The sequence below is a fragment of the Dipodomys merriami genome, unplaced genomic scaffold (genome assembly GCF_024711535.1).
Source record: "Dipodomys merriami isolate MVZ:Mamm:240054 unplaced genomic scaffold, mDipMer1.0.p SCAF_56, whole genome shotgun sequence".
NCBI lineage: Eukaryota > Metazoa > Chordata > Mammalia > Rodentia > Heteromyidae > Dipodomys > Dipodomys merriami.
The window spans coordinates 7,953,933-7,968,647 of NW_027206135.1; the positions used below are offsets into that span (position 1 = coordinate 7,953,933).

General features: G+C 45.8%; 1 protein-coding gene across 2 annotated transcripts in view; it reads right to left on the bottom strand.

The window, feature by feature from the left end:
- Nucleotides 1-10,942, bottom strand: part of Cadm3 (cell adhesion molecule 3) — a 31,238-nt gene extending 20,296 nt beyond the window's left edge. The window contains exon 1 of one of the 2 annotated variants that reach the window (XM_070000316.1): nt 10,700-10,942. In XM_070000316.1, the coding sequence (XP_069856417.1) occupies nt 10,700-10,781 (82 nt within the window). In that variant the 5' untranslated portion in view covers nt 10,782-10,942. The remainder of the gene's footprint in view (nt 1-10,699) is intronic. The other variant, XM_070000315.1, reaches the window with a different exon arrangement.
- Nucleotides 10,943-14,715: the final 3,773 nt, after the last annotated feature.

A 14,715-nucleotide genomic window follows, 5' to 3' on the forward strand; every position in this document is an offset into this window, starting at 1 on the left:
TTATATGCTACCTAAAGCCCTACAGTGAATTTGTAGGCTTGGTCATTTTCTACTGACCCCTAATGGCCAGAGGCAGTTATTCTGAAGATTTTTGATTCTACCAGCCAGAATGGAAATAATGTCTTTTCTGCTTCTCCGTTGACAAAGTTCAATAATTCTTCCTTCTTTGGGTTCTACTTCATTGCCTAAAATAGTTTTTTTAAATAATTATTGGAGACGTAGACCTTTAGAGTTGACACAATTTTAAGTAGCAGTCAGTCCAACATTCTTGTGGTTTTGTGTATTAGTGCCCCACCCCCAATGTTGAGAAGCAAAACACTGAGTCACATACCCCAGATTAACTCTCTTCTTTAATGGGGAGAAAGCAAAGATCAAAGAGGTTTAGGACAACATCAGTGTAGTCACCCAGGCATTTGGTGAGGACTAATATAATTTCATAGCATTTTTGTGGACTAGCAAATTGAAAAGTAAAGTTTCCATTGATTTGAATTTTCCGTCTAGTGATATCTATCTCTCCTTCCTGAAGAACCTTAGGACCCTAAACCTCAAGGGAAGGAAATCTACCAAATACCAAGAGAAGTTGGAGAAGTTGTGCTAAAATTATAGGGAAGGGGGTCCTGAAGATGGGTCACATAAAACAACTTCATAAATGTCAGATCTTACCAGCAGGTTCTAGTTCTCATGAAAAGAGGGGCTGACGTGAAGAAACTACTGTCATTTCCCTATGAGTGAAAGTGAATAACTGTGAGGACAGGATCCGTGTGTGTGCACATGTGTGTGTGTGTGTGTGTGTATGTATGCACGTGCACTCATGCTCATGTGCCTGGCCTGTGTGTGTTCCTCCTGGAGCATGCCCCCCTAGAGAGCCCTGGGAATGCTAACTTGATTTTGAAGTAGGAGCCAGGGTCTAGATGAGATGAGAGAAATAGCAGAAGAGCCTGTCTTATTCTTGAACTAGAAAGAAAAAAAAAGTCTGAAGGCAGAAGTGGGCTTGTGGTAGGCTGGGGAAGGAGGGGGGTGCTCAGAGACTTAGTTAAGATTCTGTGGAGCAGAGACTGGGAAGTGGGTGGCAGAGAAGGAGGTGGGGACAGCTGTTGCTTTGATTTGCTATTGAGTCAGTGTTCTCAGTGCATTAGCACTAGGAGGGAGCCCTGGGCTGGCCCCCAATCAAAACAAGCCCCTCTGTAGCCAATACTGGGTTGTGGCAAGGAAAACTGCAGTTGAAACACAAAACAGAGGGGTATCTGATCCCAAATAGCCCCTTCCTTGCCTCAGCTCTTTCCTTCTGGGACAGGACTATGTGCGCTCAACAAGCATCTAGCACTCGGTACTAAAGGCTGGGAGGAGGCACAGCCCAAGGGATGGCTAAGTGACACCTCTCTGTGCACATATCATCTCTTACTGGGATGATAATGACCTTGAGCCATTTTAGGAGTATCTGTTCACCTCATCTTCTCATCCTCTTCTCACTATGATCACGTACTTTGGAAATCAGGGCAGGGCTGCCTTGGGTTCTGCATTCTACTACAACTGAAAATCAGGAGGAGGATAGGTTTTGTCTGAATTCTTTGCTGTCTCCTTAAACTAAAGTGGGAGGATTTTATACCCTTAAAGGTAAACGTGCCACTTTAATAACATACCCAATATGACTAAGGGGGAAAAGATCCCATCTTAAAAAAGTATTTAGGAAAAGAAACATAACAGAGTTAGACAAGAAATTAATTAAGCTCATTGGAAGGGTAAGAGATGACAGACTGGGAATGGGGGCCTAATAGTTCAGAAATTCAAGGAGAAATAAAGAACAGATTTCCCAAGGCTGCAAAATCTCTATCCAGGTCCAACACCTTGCTCTTGCTCACTTGTCCTCATCTCAGTGTCTGAGTACCTGTTTGAATGCATGGACAGTTTCCCTTTCTAAACAGGCTTCATCTATCTCCTTTGCTCTTTATGCAGCACTTTCGATCTTTCAGGTTGATGGCTTGGTGTGGTGGGGTTACAGTGCTGCAAACAAGTTTGATTTGTTAGAAGGCAAGCTAATTCTGATTTTCCTGACTTGTTTTTACTGTTTCCCTTCACTGGATGATCAGAGTCAAGGTGTGGATGACAGGTTCAGAGCAATGCATAAGAGCGTTACTTGAAGAAGAATGTGTTCTGCTCCACACACCCACACGATCATAGTTTCCCTGATTCCCTCAAGCCTCACTGAGATTTTAGTCTCTCCCCTTCATTCGTCTTGCTTTAGAAAAATAATCTGTGTTTTAAAAGAGTGGTGGAAACGTTATTCACATTAGTCTTACTTTGTGACTTCTTGGGAATTTAACTATCCCATGAAACAGACACCCTTTTTCAAGTCTACAGATCTCACAATCCCCCAAATGGCAAATAGTACTGTTTTGACAGAAATATCTCTTCTTCTCTTCTTAAGCCTTCATTGAATGTCTCATCTTTGATGTGGGTACACACTTTTTTTTGTTCCCTAAGATGCATGCATATTCCAACCTGGTTATCATTCTTCTCTCCTTCAGCATGTGCCCTTCAACACACACACACACACACACACACACACACACACACACACACACACACACACACACACACACACACAAATACACACATACCACTATGATCTTCATTATTCATAGCCTTGCATTTATTTTTTCCAACATAAATACACAGCTTTATTATGACCCAGATACAGAGTCCTTTTCACATGCCCATATTAATGAGAACCCTCTTATTCCAGAAAACCATATGGTATAAACTAAGAGATTCTCCCCAAAGCAGAATTTAGACTCTTTCTTCTGCTCAAACTCCCCAGGAGAGGGCCAGAATTCTCTCCTCCCCAGGGCTGAGGCTCAGTCCATCTGTCACTGACATTGGACTCCAAGGCTTGGAAACCAGAAAAGAGTTGGCATCCTGCAGCAGTTGAGGATAAAGGAAAATATGGGAAGCTTGGGGGCTTAGTGGTGCTGTATTATTTTATATTTGGGTGAGATTATGGGATAGATATGGAAGGGGAAACATAAAATGTGTTTGAAGAGATTTCATCCTTATAAAGTACAAGAACTAGTTAGAACTTGTGAATGCTCTTGCCCCACTGTAATTCCTGCATTTGCTGTATGACAAATGGTTCAGAACAGATGGTAAAACTGGCCCCTTATTTTATCATCATGGAAGAACTCAGTCCCAGGCGCTTTAAAAACTGAACACGATAAATCCTGTTACCTGTCATTGATGTACTTATTACAGTCTTACTAAGAAATATCAGGCATTTAAATCAGGGACTTAATAACCTAGTTCACTTTCAGGAGCTTTTTATCCTGTCTGAGAATTTGGATGGGTTCTTGAATCAGAACTGGAAGCAGAGAGCCAGGGGATAGAAGATAAACAATAAACATATATAAAAGGGACCTGCATATGCTAAGAAAGTCCCTATTGGACATACTAGTCCCCCAGCCTACTTTGCCAAATTCAGTACTTTATGAAGAAAGGGCAGACACAAGTAATGGCTATCTTGGAGATAAATGGCCAAGACATTGTTTTCATTTTTCCTTTTCCCTCAGGCAAGGTGATGTACCTAACCTTCTTGACCCTAAGCTAGAAGTAAATGAGCTAAAAATGGGCTTGTAATTAGCAATCAATATACAATTAATGTAAGTCTGGCTAGATGAAGGAAAATAAATCATTGGAGAATACAAAATTTTGTTATTTAAAAAAAACATGCAACTTTTCTTATTTTTATTTTCCTGGAGAAAAAAAAATGGAGAGAGAAGACAGGTTTGAAAAATTCCACAGATAAGAATTCACACACAGGGGCACTGAAACAGTTGGAATCTCTACATTTGTACCCTTCCTGAAATATGTCTGCTCTTCACCAGAACAGGGGGCTTAGGGAAAGGAGGAGATGGGAGATACTCCAGCTGTTCCTGTAACCCCAATTCGGTCTTGCAGAAGGTTCGCTCATAGAGATAAATCACCCTCATTACCTGTCCTTGAGGAATGAAGCTTCTCCTTGTTTCAAATGAGGAAATGAAGGAGGGAGCCTGGAAACTCATTAGGGAAGGCTGCCTTCCACCTAGACTCTGCTCTAGGTCACTCATAAGTATAACTATTAAATGAACTATCATGCAGTAATTGACATGAGGTAGTTTACACTTAAGGGAAAGTAGTTTGTGGAGTTCTGGTGTGATGAAGGAGCAGCCTAGTTAGTCTAAGACTGACTAGGGCTGAACATTCTTTGACCTTTACCATACTTGATGCCATCAGTGTATTAGCAGATACCATGAGAGAAGAGCAGAGTAAAAGTAGCAATTGAAAAATAAGATGCATCTACTGAGATATGATGAGAAACTGGTCTCTGGAGTAGGCAAGTTACATTTAAGAGAATTGGTTCTGCATAAGATATCTATAAAGGTAAGGAAATGAGTTGGGTTCTACTATTTGTTTTCTATGCCTCACAAATATTGGATTCCTCTTATCTATTCAGGTCACCCATGATTACATATTGTCTTTGCATTTGCTAAGGTTGAAGGAAAAAGGAAAAGAAGCACCATGACAGAAGTTAAATGGGCTGTCAAGTTCAGAGTGTTGTTGAGGTTGCATGCTTATGAACTGAGTAGGAATCATCTTACACTTTATATCTGTGGTATATCATGTATGAGCAACATTATCTCAACCTAGTACAAGACTGCATGTAGTTCATCTTTCTATTTATGAAGCCAGACATAGTAAAACATGAGACCATTCAAGGTCACTGTAGATCCCAATTTCCTGAGCATCTCTAAATGCACTTCTTTCTTTTTTTTCCCCTAAGAATTGTTCTTCTGTCACCTTCCTTCAATGAACTATAAAGCCACAAGGGCTCATCAGATTTACATCTCAAGGTTTGTTCTTTGTAGTAGATCAGAGACCGTGTGTGTGTGTGTGTGTGTGTGTGTGTGTGTGTGTGTGTGTGTGTGTGTGTGTGTGTGTGTGTGTGTGTGTGTGTGTGTTGTGCATCAGAGAGGGAATTTTCAGCCCTGTGCTGAGGGCTGCACTGTTAGAGAGTAAAGTAGATTCTGAAGCTTGGAGGTAGAGCAGGACCATGGAGAGCAACAAGAAGAGCCTGGAGTGTCCCTGTCAGGGGCTAGCACCATGGAGAGCTCAAAGCACAGGTAGTTCTACAAAGAGCAGGGGAAGTAGAATCATAGGTTCAAGCAGCCAACTCTCGTAAACACCAACTTTAAAACAATGCACAACTTGTAATCATGCTACAGTCATCACTGAAGAACTCCTGAGGGGCTCTGTCTGAACTGGGCATACACATGCCCAAGAGACTGTGTTAAAATCTGAGGACCATCAGCAGAGTTAGTTTGTAGCTCTATAACAGATATCATACCTAGGTACCTAAAATATCTCCATCACTATATGGAGAGGGTTTTTATTTGCTACAACTTATTATCAATAAAATTAACCTTATCTTCTGTTGGAGGAAAGAGCACAAAGAGCCTATGCCCCCTCTCAGACACACTAGATCACTAGAAGCCAAAATGTGTTTTTATAACTAGATATGCTATCAGATGTATCCAAGTTCTCTGATACACCAAAAATTGCTATAAATAGCCCATATTTGTTCATACATGGGGAAAAGGTAGGAGATCATATCTCAGAAGGGGATTGTCCTCAGGACTTCAAGTCCTTCACATTAGTTGGGAAATGTGGTCACTGTCATACCTAGGGAAGTGATTCTTTCCCCAAATGATTCTTTCTTCAATACTTGCTGCTTCAATGAATATGTAAGTGTTCACAGCCTCTATTGTGCAAAGCTCAACAGCTTCATGCGTTTACAACCCTTGAGAGCTTGGGGTCTCAGTAACAGATGAGGTAAATTCCCTTGCAACATGTAAGAGAATGATTGGGTTTGTACTTGCATAGTTACAAAACTTCTGAGCATTGAGAGCACTCAGCATTACTACTGATCCTAGAAGCAGACATAGGTCCAAGTCCTGTTCTTTTCTCTTTTATAATGACAAAGTATCCTTACATTGGCTTTCTTCTTAGAGACTTGAATCTTTTCCTAGTGGCTTGCTCCTCCAGGGTATTTTTGTAATCTTCTTCTCTCTCCTTCCCTCCCTCCTCACCCCTTTTTCTCCTTCTTTCTTTTTTCCCTTCATTCCCTCTACTTCTTTTCTTCTATCCCTTCTTCCTTCTCTCTCTCTCTTTCTTTCCTTCTCACTCTGTTTTATAAGCATTCCCATGGGGGTTGCTATTCTCAGAGCCTATTGGTGAACCTCTAGGACATGACCCTGTTCAGGAAACAAAATGTTCTAGTATATTGGCCTTTAGCCAGTGGCTAAACAGGAAACATCAAATTCTAACAAGAAAAGTGAAGGAAGAGGATAGAGGGCTAGGGAGTAGCTCAGTGGTTGCCTATCAGGCATGAAGCCCTGGGTTTGATCTTCAGCACAAACTTTCTAGTACCCTGGATTTTTAAATTCAGTCGCCAGTAGGGGCAGTCTCAGACCACAACTTGCATTCAGGAAGAATCTGGAGCCTAGATTAACCATCCTTAGATGAAGTTTAATTACTGAGAATTAGAGGACAAAAAAAGGTATTGTTGAAAAAGTAAACAGTATCACAAGAATAGAAAAGAGTGAAGAATGTGACAATGCATTTTTCTCTGGTGACAACTGTGAAGGTATTTTCCCCCTAACTTGTGACCTAAGGAAAAACAAATTTTTATCCCATTTTACATATTGTTTGGACTACAAGAGACAGTATAGTAACCACACAGAGTATTAAAATCAAATCTAAGGATTTACAGAACAATGGCACAACTACCCACTCTGCCATTTCAAAGTGACCAGAACATCAAAAAGATGCCATCTGTGGAATTTGATGGCTGCAGAACAGTGAGTCACCCACTCCAAGTGAATCCTGAACATCCCTAGCAAGACACTCTTGAAATGAGGATTGGGTTTTCTTTCTTCCTCTGTTGGATGAGGACAGGATTTTGGACTGTACAGCAGAACCCCAGGATTATAGGAGAGGATTATAGGAAGAATAAGAGCAATTCTCCTGGGATCTGTTTTACTTATGTGATAAAGGAGTTCAAAGGTTTTAGTAAAAACCAACAATGCTGCCCAGACTTGGGGGAGGGGTGGTGTTTAATAAGGAACGTTTGGCCTAACTGCTGAGGAAGCATTTGACATGCCTTAGATTGGGCCCCACATCAGACAGACTGGTTCTTCATGGAAATAACTAAACTCTACTATTCCCACGGCTCTTTCTTAAAAAGAAATTTTCCGTCAACTTCTCTGTGCCAGAACGCACACTATCTTAAGGGAGAGCATATCCTTCCCAAGAGTTATAGCTGCAAACTAGGAAGAGAACAGGAACAGGGTGAATAGAACAGTTAAAGCTGTAACAAGGAACAGAAAAGGGAGGTAGTAGATCTGCCAAACATATCCATGGACAGCACTGTAGAGAATGACTGCTCGATTTCTCTGGCACATTAGGTATGATCTCTACCCTGGGCACCTAGCCAAGAGGCTGCAGAATGGATAGCAGTGGACAGAAGGTCATTGGGAAAGAGCAGATAGACATGTATGGGATAGTAAAGTGCAAGGTTAGATGGCTGTAATCTGGTCTGAAGCAAACCAAGACTGTCCATCCATCTGTTTCTACAGTGGGACAAATTGCAGAGTTCTAGAAATAACTTGAAAGAAGAACCCAAAAGAGGCTGGTCACAATGTCAAAAGTCAAGCTGCTCACCAGAGAGATGGCCACAGGGTGCATTAGGTTCTTAGGCCTTTTATCCTTTGAAGATAGAGTTGCCAACTTCTGCCAGTACCAGTAGAGAAATAAAAGGGTGGACAGGTGGCAAATTCCAGAGCTTGTAGCCATGGTACTTGTAGCCAGATTCAGATAGCAATTGCTTGCCCTTTTCCAGCTTCTCAATCCCTGTTCAGCCTTGTGAAACTTAAAAAATGTATGCTGTCCTCAAGGGAGCCGTGAACAGAAGCAGTACATGGAGTTTATTTTTCTTTTTCTAAGTGGAAAGGGGTGCCTTACTATAATACTCAGGACTATTCAAGCATCAGTGTATTAGGGTTGTTGGTCTTTCAACCTTCGCACCACAAACATTACCTATGAGAGAAGTACTACCTACCTCCCTGCCCACAGGCCCCAGTCCAACTCAGGGGTAAAGACACACTTCTGCATGACCCTGGTAAGAATCACCCTCAGAATGACATTCCTACTCACTGAGTCTATGTCCCTTCCTCCCACCATCAAAGCTGGCCTTCTCAGATCCAGAAATCAAGAACAAAACTCATTTGACATAAAAGTTCTTGTGGTGTTACATCTTATATGTCAGTCCATTCAGAGCCACTGCACACTAGACCAGTATCCACTATCTGTGGGCAAGATGCTCTGCAAGAAAATGATTCTTTGGAAAAGGAACTCTAACTGCCCTCTCCTTCCTTACCCATTTATCTTAAATTCCCCACTCAGAAGTTAGAGAACAGAACTGTTCTCTTTTTCTCTCCTTTAAGCCTGATTAGAGTTGAACCCTAAGAAAGTTAGGAAAGGAAGACCTGATTAGTTCACAGATTTATTTACGCTAGCCTCTCATGTTGACATCCTAGCGTAGGAGAGCTTGACACTCTCTGGGGTGACACCTTTTGTCTCTTTTCTGGTCTCAACCTGATGCCTTTAGTTTCTATTGCCAAACAGTTGTAGTTTGGATGACACCTGCCTCTTTAACTCAGCTGACAGGATAGGAAGACCAGAGGCCAAGGCTAGAAGTCAAGGCCTCCTAGGAGAGTTGTTACTGAGGCACAAACACCCAGCAGCCTGTCTGTGCTTTGCGCTTAGCTTGCTCTTCCCCTGGGACTGGCTCACCTCTGCGAGTAGGGTCACCAGCACACTCCTCTGGGGAAGGGGATTCCATGCAGGGGAGAGGAGTGGCCGATATCTGTGTGGTGATGGGTAGAAACTCCCCTTTGGGAGTGTGATGAGTCGATAGTGGAAGGAGACCTCCAGCCAACTGTAACAAGGGGGATCCCCAGGGTTCCCAGAGGGACCCCAAGGGGAAGTTCCTTTATTAAAGTGGAGAGAGGGCCTGGGGAGGAGGTCAGGCAAGGTGGAGCTCTAATTCTCCCAGCACCCTGGCTTCTTGCCTGCTTTCCTCCGACGAAATGCTCTACATCATCCTCCTCGGCTCCAGCCCCTCCCCTCCCCACCCCGCCCCGCCCCGCCCGGTGCCCATCCCTGCTGGCCACTGGGTCCATCGCCCAGGAGCCGCCTCCCCTTTCTCCTCCCCTGCGGTTCTTTCTGTTTTTCGTTGGCATCTGGCCGGGCATAGCAACCACCCTCCTTCCAGCTCTCCCCACTTCCCTTTTTGCTCGCTGAGGTCCTGTTCCCGCGTCCCCTCCCCCACCACAGCCCACCTCCAAAGGAGGAGGAGGGAGAGGGGAGGACAAGGGGGGGGGGTGGATGCATTCCTTCAGTCCCTTCGCAGACAGCCCTCTGGGGACCCGAAGCTTCGAGCTAGGGCTCCATTCCTGGTCTCCCCGACAGTCTGCCCCATATGCCGCCCCATTACCCGCCAGCAGCCTTCTCAAAGGCGAAGGTGCCGCCACAGCGCTGACCTACATAGCCTGGCCTGGGGAGGGGGGTGGGGGGGCGCTTCCCCAAGCCCCCTCAGCCCGGCCCCGCCTCCCGCCCTCCCCCCACTCCCTTCCTCTCGACCAATACAAACCCAAGAAGGGCTGAGTTGCAGACTGGAAGCAAAGGAGGTTAGGTCTGCTACCCCACCCCAAATGTGAAGAAATGAATGTTCAGCCTCAGGAAAGCTTCAGGTTGCCCATGTGTCCCCCTCCCCAAATACCTTAAGCTTCCTTTTGGCCCAATCTGCACCCCTTCCCTCTCCCACTGGGTTTCTCTTAGATTTTGCCACCTATAGGGGGTTCATCTAAACTGGGGGTCCCTCCGCCCTGTGTTGTTGTTTTGCTTCCAAGAGAAGCCCCTTCTTTGCCCACGCCCCCCTCGACAGCCTCACCCAAGCTCCCTTCGCTGCCCACTCGGGGCTCCGCCGCGCGCGGGTGGAGGACGGGCGAGCGGGGGAGCAGAAATGTTTGCATACAGCAGTTTGGGGGGACTGCTGGCTATCCAACCTCTACAGACAGACAGACACAAACACCTGACACACGCCCTGATTGAAACAGCGACACATCTCACTCCGCCCCCAACACACACCGACACAGACATACACACAGATACTGATACAGACACCAACACAGACGCGCACACCCAGACAGACACACACACACAAACACACACATGCACACGCGCACGCACGCACGCACTCACGGACATCAACACATCCAGACCCCGGCGGCTGTTCATAATAGACATCAACCCTGAGAGAACCAGACTTCTGGTGCACGCGCGCGCGCGCGCACGCACACACACACACACACACACACACACACACACACAAGCGCGCGCGAGAGCACGCGCACAACCGACGGTGCACACCGGAGGGTGCACACCCCGGCACACCCCACGGTCCTCAGAGACAGACACAAGGGTATTCCAGCGGCTGGAGACTTGAATCCCCCGGTTCCAAACAAAGCCAACCGGCTCCCCGGCGCCCACCCGCGCCCGGGTCCGATCCCTCCCCGCCGCCCCGGACGCCGCCCCCTCCCGCACTCACCGTCCTGGGAGAGGTTGGCCCCGCCGGGCGCCCAGCGGCTGGCGAGGAGCAGGAGCAGGGGCAGGGCGGAGGGAGCCCCCATTACGCTTCCCGGCCGGCTCCCTGGCTGGGCGCTGGCGACCCTGGGTCTCCAGGGGCTGGGGCTGGGGAGACGGGAGGGGGGCGGGGGGAGACGATGTCGCTGTCCAAAAGGGCGCCCCCGAGCCGCTTCCAAGCCCGGGGCCGAGGCGGGGACCGGGAGGGAGCCGGAGCTGCTGCAGTCGCGGGGATTAAATAGGGCGCTCGGAGCAAACCATTCGGTTGGAGGCGGAGGGGGGGTGGCGGGGGGCTGGGCTGGTCGCGGGGGGGACCAGCTGCCGCATTCCCCACTCCCCCCCTGCCTCCCACACCCTCTCCGCACATTCATGGTGCCTTCCATCTTCTCCCCCGGGAGCTCCGCCAGCGCGGCTCGGGTGTGGAGCCCGGGGAGGGAGCTGGCTCAGCCGTGGGACCCCGTGCGCACCCCTCTTCGGCTTGGGGTGAAGGGAGGCATTTGGGCAGGGCGGTGGGCCAGCTGGCGCGAGTGGCCACTGCAGGCCCGGGCAAGGGTGTGTCTGCTAGCCGGAGATCTCCCAGCCCCGCCTTCTCCTTAGGCAACTGGGGATCCCCCCCAAACTCGTGTCCCATTCCTACCAACAATAATGGGCCCGGGGGGTATCTCCCTAGTGGGTAACTAGTTACCCTTACTATTTTCCTAAAACAGGAATGGACCCAGTTCCTCTGACTCCAGGGATCTGGCCAGCAACAATTTGCGGCCCCAGATGTTCTCCCTTGAAAAGCATCTTCCAGCAGACATCCTCGCCACCCTGCCCACCCAGAAGCAATCTCTCCCTCTCATTAAATCCTCTGTCAAAGAATTATCTTAGACTCTAGCCCCCAAAACGTCCTATAAAGCAACTTAGTTTCTTTTTCACTAACTCTTCTTTACATTCCTTTCCTTCCCCCCACATATGTATGTGTGTGTGCATACATACATACATATATATGTGTTTATTTATTTTGCTTAGACTTCCAGATGATCTTGTCTTTCTTTCTCGAGTTTTAGTTAAGATTCCTGGGGAAATGTCAGATCCACAGACCCTCTTAATGTGCCTGTGACTAATGCAGCTCATATCCCTGAGGCTAGATAGAAGATGGATGAGAGGGGCCAGGGGTGTTTGCACTTGCTCTTGGCTCAAGAGTCCCAAGTCCCTAGTGTTTGCTGTTCTTTGTGATTGAATGTCAGCAGGAAGTGTTCTGTTTGGTAGTCTTAGAAAAGGATCTGAGTTCATTTTCTTGAAACTTAACGTTAGGGAATAAGTTTCTAAGTTTTAGAATCCTAGAATAAAAGACATTTCAATATATGGAAAGTTTTTAGAAAATATTTAATTGAACCCTTTAATTATATGGGTGCAACTGAGCTACCCCAGGTATGAGAGTTAGGGGCAGAAGACCCGTGTCAGGTAGGGCATGGAACAGTGAGGTTTTACATGCTCATCCAATCCTTTGAGATTCATGTTTTGCCCTAGATGGGAAATTTGGATGACAGCCTCATAAAACCTGGGCCAGTTCCTTCCTGTGTTGGTGATTGTGCCACCTACCCAGTGCTAATGCTTAATGTTCAGATACTCTTGTCTTCTTGAAGACAAGGTTTCCTTTCTTTCAGTGGTAGTGACCATGTCTACATTACCAAGGACCTCAAAGATAAGGATGTGGAAAATATTTTATAATGGTGATTTTATAATGGTGATTCCTAGCATGAATGATAATGATGGAGAAGTAGAAAGAAAACATTCTTCCATGAGATCCTTTAGAATAGTCAGGATAGTGTCTCACTGTTTTTGTTTAGAGTTTCTGGGAAGAACTCTGACTACCCCTTTTACATTTCTTGAAGGCTTGAGTAGTTATTATTTCTTGGCCCTCTTCAGCTGTTTGAGTTGCCTGATTTGACTTATCTCAGTTAGCTTTCTGGGATTCCCTGCCATCTTGCAATCTCTGAGAAGGGATGGTGGAGGCAGGTATTAGGATCATAATGTAAGGGACACAGAGACCTCGATATAAAGGAAAGAAGACACTGGGCTGGAGAGTAGGGTCAGGAGAGAGGTGAGGGGAATATTTCTGACACAGATGGTATGAGTTTGGCATGAGGCTAGTCATGCTGACAGAAGGCATGGAAGCAGTAGGGTTTTTTGTTTTTGTTTTTTTAAGATCCCCTTCAGTAGGAAGGATCAGGCTCTTCTAGTAAATGAGTCTTGATGGATAAAGAGCATTATGTTTGGAGCTAATAGCTGAGCCCTTAGAAATCATCTGAGTAGGATTAAGAGAGGATAGGTTATGGGAGGTGTGCGAGTGGGGATGGGTGAGCTGTGGGACAGGATGTGGGATTAAGTCCTCGAAGTCCTCTAATCATCCCTTCCATCTGCTGTTCCCCCGTGATCCTCTTCTGCCTGCCCCCCTTTAATTCAGTAAGGATTGTTTGGTCTGGGCCCTACCCAGTCATGTCACCGTTTGGAAAGTTATCAAGGGCAGAAAGGAAGGAGGGAAACTGTTTTGGAAACTATTAAGGCTAGCAAATGAGACTGTGGAATGAATGCTCTTTTCCTACTGGCTCCTCTCCCCTCTTCTGCATCATCAGCATCAGTTTGGCAGCAAGTTAGGTCCTGGGAATAGGAAACAGTCGTTGGCTTTTAGAATTATAGAATAAAAGAGTACTAGATTTGAAAGGACTTTCAGGATTATCTAACTACTAACAGACCCCATTGAACAGATGAAAGCAAAGTTCAGATTTGAGGTGACTTGCTCTGTTACCAGTACTGGATGGGTGGGGCAGATAGTGCCCTTTGGAGGCAAGAAGGGTATGAAGGAGAATAGTTTCAAGTATTTTTGAGCAAAGTCCAGTTTGAGGAATTCCTCACTCCTTGTGGATCTCAGACTAGGAATATTTCTTCTACAAAATATGGCTGTCCCATTTGGAATTACGCTTCGCTTATATGCCTTCTACAAGAATTCTCTCCATGAAAAGATAGATTAAATGAAAGGATCCCTGTTTATTTTGATGGTTACTTTCCCCTCCAAAATGCCTGGGTGCAAAATATGCATTTCCCAAAGATTCGTACAAAGTCTGGAGTAGGTTGTTAGTGGGATTACAGAAGAACTGGCAGCTTTCGTAGCAATGGGGGAGGGGAGGCAGAGAAGGGGAGTGGAGAAAAGGCGGATTTGGCCTCCTGGATGCCCCTGTCCACTCAGCAACAGCCTGGATAGCTGGGGGTGTGGAATGTGGTGCTGGCACCGGTGCTGGGCTAGACACAGCTGTGTGGGCCCTGGGCATTCCTTTCCCCACGCAGCTTCTGCTGAGAGGGGAGGGAAGGAACTCAGCCTCTGTGGGGTGAATTTTCCATATTCATCTGGAGAGGGTTGAGTGCACCTGTGGGAAAAACCTCAAGAGACTCAGCCCCCTTTAGATCTTGCCTTACACTGGTCCCCTTCTATTCCATAGGACTTTTGATTATCAGGAGGTTCCCACATTGCTTCTTCAATTTTCCACCCAACTAAACCAGTATTCTTCATACTGCTGCCTACTTCTATTAGCCAGCTTTAATTAACACCATCCTTAATAATAACCCAAGTACGTATTTTAATTCTAACCATAATTGGATTCTAATTTCAATCCTAACCTTAATCTATTACAGATTCTAATTACCAATCCTTATACCAACCACAATATTATTGCCATTTTAGCCAGCATCTTAATTCCAACCAGTTTTAAACCAGTAACTTGTGTACAATAGCACATGATAATGGGTTGTATTTGTTGAGAACTCATCTTGTGACTGGGTACTTGTGCTGGGTACTTTTCATACATAGTACCTCTTATAAATAGCAGGAGTAACGCTAGTAGAACTGAGACTCTTAGTTCACTGACTGCTATAGGCAAGGGAGCAAAGTTATGATACAATTATGTAATTTGCATAGAGTGGATCTGAATCTAGATTGACTTG